At 53.6% G+C, this 9963-nt stretch overlaps 1 protein-coding gene across 6 annotated transcripts; it reads left to right on the top strand.

Annotated features, from left to right (window-relative positions):
- The first annotated feature begins 1105 nt into the window (after positions 1-1105).
- On the top strand, positions 1106-9949 carry Uba7 (ubiquitin like modifier activating enzyme 7). 6 transcript variants are annotated; one of them, XM_052187316.1, is made up of 24 exons: positions 1106-1292; positions 1431-1532; positions 1621-1755; positions 1863-1969; positions 2273-2363; positions 2469-2604; positions 2696-2793; positions 2896-3042; positions 3581-3748; positions 3931-4038; positions 4187-4267; positions 4344-4505; positions 4593-4758; positions 4838-5040; positions 5131-5195; positions 5271-5454; positions 5526-5600; positions 5780-5933; positions 6708-6790; positions 7051-7152; positions 7250-7441; positions 8965-9057; positions 9136-9236; positions 9700-9949. In XM_052187316.1, exons 1-24 carry the CDS (start codon positions 1254-1256, stop codon positions 9833-9835), a joined length of 2928 nt encoding a protein of 975 aa, XP_052043276.1. In that variant the 5' UTR covers positions 1106-1253; the 3' UTR covers positions 9836-9949. The 6 variants fall into 6 exon arrangements, with proteins under 6 accessions (XP_052043276.1, XP_052043275.1, XP_052043278.1 ...); XM_052187315.1 differs by having other exon boundaries at positions 1106-1278; positions 1364-1532; positions 9323-9792; XM_052187318.1 differs by having other exon boundaries at positions 1107-1278; positions 1634-1755; positions 1867-1969.
- The last annotated feature ends 14 nt before the right edge of the window (positions 9950-9963 follow it).

The following is a 9963-nucleotide window of genomic DNA, read 5'->3' as shown; positions in this document are numbered from 1 at the left end:
ACTCTCCCAAAGAACCTGAGCTCCATTTCCAGAACTCACAACTGTCTGTAACTCCAGTTCCAGAGGATTTCACACCCTTTTCTGACTTCCACAGGCACCAGGTACATGTGGTACACATACATGCAGGCAAAACAATCATGCACATAACATTTTAAAAAGGTCAAAGCAACAAGAATAGAGCCAGTGAGACAGTGCGGTGAGTCTCTCACTGCCAAGCCTGGGGCCCTGTGCTCATCCAAGTACCGAAGTGGGAGAAGGAGAAGCTAATATCACAAATCATAAAAGTACCTTTAACTCTGGCAGTCAGGAAACACAGACAAGCACCTGGCTATGATTTCAGCCTGGACTGCGTAGCAAGTTCCAGGTCAGAGCCAGAGCCACAGGATGAGACTTTTGGTTTGGTTTGGTTTGGTTTGGTTTGGTTTGGTTTGGTTTGGTTTGGTTTTTTGGATTTGGTTTTTTCGAGACAGGGTTTCTCTGAACAGCCCTGGCTGTTCTGGAACTCACTCTGTAGACCAGGCTGGCCTCTAACTCAGAAATCCGCCTGCCTCTGCCTCTCAGCTACGATTACACCACCGCCCAGCTACGATGAGACTTTTATAAAGACGAAACAAAATAACTCAGCTGGCCGGAGATGCTGCATGCCTTTAATCCCAGCACTCAGAGGCAAAGGCAGGGGAATGTCTGAGTTTGAGGCCAGCTTTGTTTATAGGGCTACAAAGAGAAACCTTGAACAAAACATAAACAAACAATAGCAAGACAACAAGATCCACGAATGAAAGTGTCATAATGGAGCACATTATTATGTATAATTAATATATGCTGATGGAAAACACACAAATACACAGCAACACCCTGAGTGACTTTCACAACTTATTGTGAGCCTACAGTTATTTCAAAACAAAAGTTTAGAAAAATATATAAGACACATCTCTTCATTTTGTGGCTTCCCCGAGCTTTTCATTTCTCTGGTCTGACTCAGAGAGAGAGTCACTGGCCTCTTGTAACACTGGGACTGATCCAGGAGATATACCCCAGTTGGCCTGCAGAGGGCTGGCATTGGTTCTCATTTGTTAGGAGGACCAGGAACCAACTCAGTCTAGTTTCACTTTTGGTTTCCTGAGGAGCCAGGAAGAGCTGTAACCGCAGCAGCCAGTGCTTTGGTGTCTGTTTGCATCACCTCCAGCCCTGTGCTCCTTCCCCATCTCCTGTGCGTGGTACAGCCTCCTCTCCAGCCCCACGACTGACGATGGATGAGGAGCTATACTCAAGGCAGCTGTGAGTTTCTCAAGGTGGGATAACAAAGTTGAGTAGCTTCCAGACCTTTGGTCCCCAGCTGCCACCTCCTTCTTCTTGACCACAGGTATGTACTGGGCCGGTGTGCTATGCAGAGGCTCCAAGAAGCCAAAGTCTTGCTATGTGGCCTACAGGGTCTGGGAGCTGAGGTGGCCAAGAACCTGGTCCTTACCGGTGTAGGCAGCCTCACCCTGTATGATCCTCATCCTACCTGCTGGGCTGACTTGGCTGCTCAGGTAAGAGTTCTTGGGGTCTCTCTGCTGCCTCCCAGAGCAGGGGCCAAAGGGGAGCCTCTTTGATCAAACTGCACTGAGCTGTCCTTAGTTTCTCCTCACAGAAGAGAGCTTGGGAAGGAGCAGGGCCGAGGCCTCTCAAGCACAATTAGCTCAGCTCAATGAAGCCGTCCAGATCTCCGTCCACAAAGGCGACATTACTGAGGACCTGCTGCGGGGTTTTCAGGTGCTCACCCCAGCGCCACTGTCTGTGCTAGCCTAGTACCTCCCTCCCGCCCTTAATGGCAGAGAAGGCAGCGAGTGCCTGGCCTGCTGATCATGGTGTCCGGCTAGGTAGTGGTGCTGACTGACTCCAAGTTAGAGGACCAGCTGGAGGTGGGAAGCTTGTGCCACAAGTATGGAGTCTACTTCCTGATGGCTGAAACCCGGGGCCTTGTGGGGTGAGGAGACCACCTGTGTACCCCACCACCTCCCTGCCAACAATTGGTCCCAATGCCTTGCCAGCCCTAAGCTTGCTCCTCTCCTCCCCAGCTCAGCCTCGAGCCTAGCCAAGGATGCTCTTAATTCTGGACTACAATCTCAGCCTTGTCTTTCCACTTCCGCATGCAGACCTGCTCTAGTGCACCCTTCATGTCCAAATCAAAGTCTCCACATCTTTCCTATAATCCCTTTCCCTCTGGGCCTGTCCTAGCATCCTCTACTCACAACTGAGTTTCCTCAGTAACTTCTGCCAACCATACTAGGCGGGTGTTCTGTGACTTTGGTGAGGACTTCACTGTTGAGGATCCTACCGAGGTAGAACCCATGACAGCTGCCATCCAGGACATCTCTCAGGTGGGTGCCGAGATGTAGAGGTTTCCCTCTGGTGTCCAGAGAAAGGTGCCAGGGCGTGTGGAAGGTAGGTACGGGCACTCTGAAGACAAGCCATCTCTCGCTCAGGGCTTTCCCGGCATTGTCACCCTGAGAGGAGGAACCAAAAGACATTCCTTCTATGATGGGGACTTGGTGGTTTTCTCAGACATTGAAGGCATGGTTGAACTCAACAGTCATTCTCCACAGCCTGTCCATGTGCAGAGTAAGCCAACCCTACTCCAACCACTACCTCAGCTATGTGGAAACAACTTATATTTAGGGGGTCATAGCTTACTATGATGGTTCTCTCACAGAAGACGGGTCCTTGGAGATTGGAGATACAACAACTTTCTCCCGTTACTTGAGAGGCGGGGTTGTCACTGAAATCAAGAGACCCAAGACTGTGAGGCATGTGGGTATAAGTACATCTGAGGAGGGAGCCCCTGGCTACGTAAAAGGGGTGTGTTAGTGTCCTAGACCTGACCCTGAGCCAGGCAACCCCGACCCCCTACAGAAGCCCCTGGACATAGCTCTGCTTCAGCCCCGCATGGTGGCCCAGAATTCTCAGGAAGAACAGCGTGCTCACTGCCTCCACCGAGCCTTCCATGCACTGCACAAGTTCCAGCAACTTCACAGCCGGCTACCCAAGCCCTGGGATCCCGTGAGTGGCCCCACTCCACACACTACACAGCCTCTGCCTCACTGGGTCTCCCCTTTCATGTCTCACCTCACTGGAGGCTGTGTCTGTAGACGTACTAGGCCTACAGCCTGGAGATGCCTGCTCATTCTGTCCTTAAGCCATCCCAAGCAGGTCGGAAGCTGTGCTCCTTTGGGGATGCCTCTGGTGCCTCTGGCTGGTGCTGGGCATCCATTGGTAGCACTCCCCCACCTAGCAGCAATGCCAGGCTTTCCCATTTAGGAATCTGCTGCTTCTGTGGAACAGGGTAGATGGGTGCCTGAGGGCTTTGAGTGGGAGGTTAGAATTTAAGCTGGGAAGCCGGATGGTAGTGGCGCACGCCTGTAATCCCAGCACTCTGAGAGGCAGAGGCAGGCGGATTTCTGAGTTCAAGGCCAGCCTGGTCTACAGAGTGAGTTCCAGGACAGCCAGGGCTACACAGAGAAACCCTGTCTCGGGGGGGAAAAAAAAAAAAAAGATTTTAAGCTGGGGCTACTAGGCCCATATAAGTGCCATCCCACAGGATGACGCAGAGACCGTGGTAGGGCTGGCCCAGGACCTGGAGCCACTAAAAGGGACAGAAGAGTCGCTGGATGAGACTCTACTCCGCACGATTGCCCTGAGTAGTGCTGGAAGTTTAAGCCCCATGGCAGCCATTCTGGGAGGAGTGGCTGCCCAGGAAGTCCTGAAGGTGAACGTGTGGGAGAGGGAGGGAGCGGGAGAGCGGGCAGGCCAGTGTGTGTGCCAGAGGGCGCCCATCTCAGCGGCAGTCCTGGAGCAGAGACCAACCCAGCTGGAGCCCTCGGATGGGACCCCAGGGGAGTTGGAATTAGCAGTTGACAGAGGCCCTCAGACTGATGTACCCGCCCCTAGGCAGTCTCCAGGAAGTTCCTGCCCCTGGATCAGTGGCTGTACTTTGATGCCCTTGAATGTCTTCCAGAAGATGAGAAGCTCCTTCCCCTTCCTGAGGACTGTCTTCCAGTAAGAACTAGGGGCAAAAGCCTTGTTCAAAATCAGAGTTAGTGGAAAACCCAGCAAAATGCCTCTGAGGTCCAGATTAAACTACTCAGGGTAACGACCCACAGCCACAGGCTGTCAGCCGTCAGGGGCCACTATCTCTGTTCCCTAGAGAAACTGCCGATATGATGGGCAAATTGCCGTGTTTGGGACCGGTCTTCAGGAGAAACTGAGCCATCAACGCTACCTCTTGGTGAGCTGGGAGATGCTAGTGCGGATGTCTTTGGGAAGTCCATGCCATGTGCTCCTGCTAAGACTGCTCCTGCCAGCAGGTGGGTGCTGGTGCCATTGGCTGTGAGATGCTCAAAGGCCTTGCCCTAGTGGGCCTGGGACTTAGGGCTCATGGAGGTGTTGTGACGGTTGCTGACATGGACCACATAGAGCGCTCCAACCTCAGCAGGCAGTTCCTCTTCAGGCCCGAGGACGTTGGCGTGAGTGCTGGCCCCTCTTACGTCCTTGCTCCTCTCCTCGCGGCTCAGGTTGCTCTCTTCTAATGCACCCATGTCCTCTCTTCCCAGAGGCCCAAGGCAGAGGTGGCCGCAGCAGCAGCCCGTCATCTAAACCCAGACTTACAAGTGACTTCACAGACCCACCCGCTGGATCCCACCACAGAGGACATCTATGATGACAGCTTCTTCTCCAGGGTGGATGGTGTTGTTGCTGCTTTGGACAGCTTCCAGGCCCGTGAGTACCTCATTTGGAGCTGAGCCCCCTTGCCCAAGCCTCTGGCAGCCTCACTCCACACCCTCTGCCCTTTTGCTAGGGCACTATGTTGCTGCCCGATGCACCCACTATCTGAAACCACTGCTGGAGGCAGGCACCCAGGGAACCCGAGGGAGTGCTTCAGTGTTTGTGCCATATGTGACCGAAGCCTACAGAGGTCCCGCCTCAGCAGCTTCTGAGGACGCTCCCTACCCTGTGTGCACCGTGCGGCACTTCCCCAGCACAGTGGAGCACAGCCTGCAGGTAAGTACATTGTACCCTCCCCATCTCAAGCCTCAGCTGCAGATCCGTTTCTCATCAAATACCTTATCATCCTTCCCCTCCTCCCCACAGTGGGCCCAGAATGAATTTGAGGAGCTCTTCAGACAATCTGCCGAGACCATCAACCGCTACCAACAGTAAGACCAACCACAGACATAGGTAGGAAGGAGTCCAGGACTCCAGGGACAGAGTTCAGCCTCCTCCCTCTGCAGGACAGGCACCTCCCTTTTGGACACGGATAGGACAGGAACACTGGATTTACTGAAGCAAGTGATGGGTGTCCTGAGGACTCGCCCACAGACCTGGCGAGACTGTGTGGTGTGGGCTCTTGGCCACTGGCAACTGTGCTTCCGTGATAGCATCGTGGAGCTGCTGAGAAACTTCCCATCTGACAAAGTAGGTAGTCAGAGGCTGGGCAGCTGATAGCTCCAGGAGGCCAGACAGCCCAATAGCCTTTATTTCTTTAGGTGCTTGAGGATGGAACTCTGTTCTGGTCAGGATCCAAAATGTGTCCACAACCCTTGCAATTTGACCCCAACCAAGTGAGTAGAGCCTTCAGACCTGAGTACCCTGAGGGCAGACACCACCTCTGCATTCGGCTAAGATGCAGGGTTGCTAAGAGAGAGTCATGCTTGTGTCTGTCCTTGAGAGAGGCAGGCATTCAAACAGATCCACAAAAGGGCAATGCATCCCATCTCATCCCTTCTCTGCCTGGCTGCAGGACATGCATTTCCTCTATGTACTGGCAGCTGCCAACCTGTATGCACGGATGCATGGGCTGCTTGGTTCACAAAGTCAACCTGCACTCAGGAAACTGCTGAAGCAGCTGCTAGAGTCTGATTCCACGCCCCAGAACCTCTTCTCTGCTGAGCTTGGTGAGGCCCTGGTCTTCTGCAGCTGTTCCTGCCCCTCCCCACACAGGTCTTCAGCCTGTACTTAGAAGAAGATGGCGCCTAAAAGCCAGACAGCCATCTTACTTCCTTCTCTCTGGGCCTCTTTGGTTTTGTTTGTGTGCATTTAATTTTTATTTTGCATGTATGAGTATTTTACATACATGTATATCATACATACATACATACATACACACACACACACACACACACACACACACACACACACACACACACACACACCATGGGTATGCCTGATACCCACAGAAGCCAGAAGAGGGCATCGATTCCCTGAAACTGGAGTTCCCGACAGTTATGGGTTACCATGTAAACGCTGGGAATCGAACTAGAGTCCTTTACAAGGGCAACAAGTGCTCTTCACTGCTGAGCCATGTCTCTTCAGCACTTCCCTGTTCCTCTTACTTTACTGATTAGTTTATTTCCATCCTCTGGCCCCTCAGTAGGTCCTCTCTCTGCTGCCTAAAACATATTCCAGTTCTCTTGAGAGACTTTCAGAATTTGAAAAAAAAAAATTCTGAGGCGTGCTTAGCTCTGGCCATGAGTGAGGACAGAGCCACATGGGTGACCACAGGGGAAGAGTGGGATCTCGAGGAAGTAGATGTCAGGGTCAACCAAGAGAGTCCTTGGTTAGATCAAGGGGCGGCAAATGGCGGGTTTGACAGAGCCCAAGAATAGACACGAGGCTCTAGAGTACAGGAAATGAGCTAAGGGCTGAGCCCGTGCCCTGCTCCCTGACAGGCCAGGAACAGTTGAAGGAGCTGCAGGAAACCCTGGACGACTGGAGGAAGGGGCCCCCACTGAAGCCTGTGATGTTTGGGAAGGTGAGGCTTCAAGACGGGGTGAAGAACTGGGCTCCGGGAAATAAGGAAGCCGGGTAATTTGAGAGCCCAGGTTCCTCCATCAAGGCGGCGGAAGCAGCTCACTCTCCCCTTGCATCTTGGCCGCTCTGTGTGGCGAAGGAGGGAGATGGTGGGTACCCAGCCTCAGAACTGTACAGAGACCTACCTGTCAGTGGTATGCTGGTGGCCGTGCTGAGGGATACCACTGCAGGGTTGACACGCCTATGATCTGGGCCTGGCAGGATGATGACAGCGACTTCATCAAAGTACATGTGAACTTTGTGGTAGCAGCAACAGACCTGCGATGTCAGAACTACGGGGTCCGACCAGTTAACCATGATCGGGTAACTTCACCCCCTTGAGGCTCAGGTCTACAAGTGAGAGCCAAATCTTAACCCTGATCCTTAAGCTCAGACCAAATGCCCTCCCTGTCCTTGACAGATCAAGCAAATCATGGGCCGGATTGTCCCAGCCATTGTCACCAGTACAGCAGTTGTAGCAGGCTTGTTGGGCCTGGAGCTGTATAAGGTGGTGAGTGGGCCACGGCCTCGTGGCACCTTTCGTCACAGCTATCTGCATTTGGCTGAAAACTACTTCATACGCTCAGAGCCTTCTGTCCCAGCCATCCAGTCGGTGAGCCTTTGATACCCCTGTTCCCATTACGCCTGAATTTTCCCTCTATTCACCCAAGCAAACAATCCTCTCTCTAGCTGTGGGCTCTGTCCAGGCCCCAGACTATGGGGGAGTCCTCTAGACTCCATCCAGCTCCCTTCCTGCTATGAAGCTAGGCTGGGACCTGTCAGACACAGGAAACAGCCATCAGCCATACCCCCCAGCCCCCCTGCAGTCCAGGGTCTGGGGGAGCTGCAGCTTTAACTCATTAGTGGAGCCAGACATCCCCCATGGCCCCCTCCTTCTCTGTAATATCCTGGTGGGAAGGAGGAGGGAGGGGCGACCATAGACTCAGCCCCAGAAAGCCTCTAGCTTCCTTTTGTAGAGCCCTGATCTGTCCACCTCAAGCCAAGTTAAAGGGCACCAGGCTTACTACCAGGAGTGTGGGTGTTGGCCTTATGGGACAGAATGTTTATACTACTACATATGAGGGCACCAAGGTCGGGGCATCCCTGGTATGTGAACATTAAGGGAATCAAGCTTGCACATCTGTGTGCCAGATGGCAGAGCAGGGATCTTCCTCAATGTGAATATGTGCGTGTGGGCACATACGTGGGTGCTGTTGGTTTTATGTGTGTGTGGGAGGGGGTTGTTCCTATGATGACAGAATGGCAATGCCTCCAACTGCATGCCCAGGCTCTGCCCCAGTTGGCATTTCCCTGAGGCACAGGAAAGAGGACAGAATAAATGCCCCCACTAGGAGAGAGGACAGAGGTCAGCAGCTAGCCTGGGGTCCTTCTGGAGAAGCACACAGAATGCTTTTGTGAGGTGCTCCAGTGTTAGCCAGCACAGAGACTGCCTTTGTCCATAGACTGGGAGTGGGTAAGAGTCCCCATCGAGCCTCCAGCCTAGTCGCAGCTCGACCCCAGTTCTCTGATGGTTGGGAGGGCCCCTTTGTCCTGGACTCTGGATATCTACTACACCATCAGCCCTCAGCTGTAGGTCCCAAAACTTTTGACCTGGGAAGAAGACGGGACAAGAATAAAGGCGTCTGTAGACTGTATCCCTGTTAGTAGGGACCCTCTGAGTCAATACGGTTCCATTGTTACCATGCCTTTGGTTTCTGCATGCCCAGGAGCAGCTGAAGCCCTGTATGTAAGGACTGGGGAATAGCGTGAGCTGTATCTCCCAGCTCCCAGCCTCCCCTTAGAGGAACAAGCAGCTTTATCGGAGACTACAGCAAGCCAGCTCCAGCTTCCTCAGGAAGCAGCCCCAGCCTCCCCCCACCTCCAGCTGGCCTGTGCAATGGTCGTCTCTTTCCCCATACAGGGCCCCATAGCTCCATTTCCTGTGCTGGCCCCAGCCTGGGCGGGGAGGGGGCTGAGACTCTGGGCCCAGATCCCACCTTCCACCTCCCCCCCCCTTGGCTGCAGCTTCCTGCTTCTAGAGCAGCTCCTCCTCTAGGAAAAGCTGCTAGTTAACTGGGTCAGGGGTTGCAGGTTTGTGTGAGAAATATCTAAATCCCCCTCACCTCCATCCTGTAGTTCCATCACCTGGAATGGACCTGTTGGGACTGCCTGAAGGTGTCTGCTGGGCAGCCTGAGAAGACACTGGAATCACTGCTGGCCCATCTCCAGGTATGTCCCGTGTCCACTCAGTCCCTGGCCCAGCCCAGCCCAGCTTGGCCTAATGGGTGTCTGATGTACATCTTCTAGGAAGAATATGGACTGAAGGTGGAGATCCTGCTCTATGACCAGGCCCTGCTCTATTCTTCAGAATGGCCGTATGAGAAGCGGGCCCAGCGCCTGTGCCTCAGGTGAGCCGGTCAGTTGTAACCAGGCTCTGCCACGCCCCTGGATGTTGACCGTGGGTGACAAGGTCTTTTTCTCAACCCCATTTCAGGCCTCTCACACCTTCTCGAAGCATTCTTCCACCAAATGGAGCCAGCAAATGGGCCTGGGGGGCGGGGTGGGTGGAACTAAGGGCCTGAGGAGGGGGACTTCAGTAACTGTCTGCTTAGCCAGCCCCCTTCGCGCCCCATACCCTGCCCAGCCCCCACTCCCCTTCACAGCCTACTCTCAAGGGACACACAGCTTCCTGCCTCTTGCCTGCCCCACCAGCTGCTCCTAAAATAGTTTCAGATGTTTCCTGCCTTGAGCTTCTGCTCCTGCTTGGGGCTCTCGAGGACTCACCAACAGCACCCTCTGGTCCACACTAGGTTGCCCTCTGTCTGCCTTGGCTTACCTACAAAATCTCTCCCAAACCCCCTCCTGTGCCAGGGTGACAGAACTGGTTCAGCAGGTGACCGGCTGGAAGCCCAAGCCTGGGCTGAGGGTTCTGGTGTTGGAGCTGAGCTGTGAAGGCGAGGAGGACGAGGATGAAACGGCCTTCCCGCCTCTGCATTATGAGCTGTGATGAGGTAGCCACCATGCCACCACTTGGCTATAACTGAGCTCCGAGGAACATTCCTGCATTTTCAGCCCACAGGAGATACTTCAACAATAAAAACTTGTTGAAGGAAGACACAAATGGAGTGAATGGTA

This window comes from Apodemus sylvaticus, chromosome 7 (assembly GCF_947179515.1).
Source record: "Apodemus sylvaticus chromosome 7, mApoSyl1.1, whole genome shotgun sequence".
Taxonomy (NCBI): Eukaryota; Metazoa; Chordata; class Mammalia; order Rodentia; family Muridae; genus Apodemus; species Apodemus sylvaticus.
This window is presented reverse-complemented; position numbering and strand designations above follow the sequence as displayed.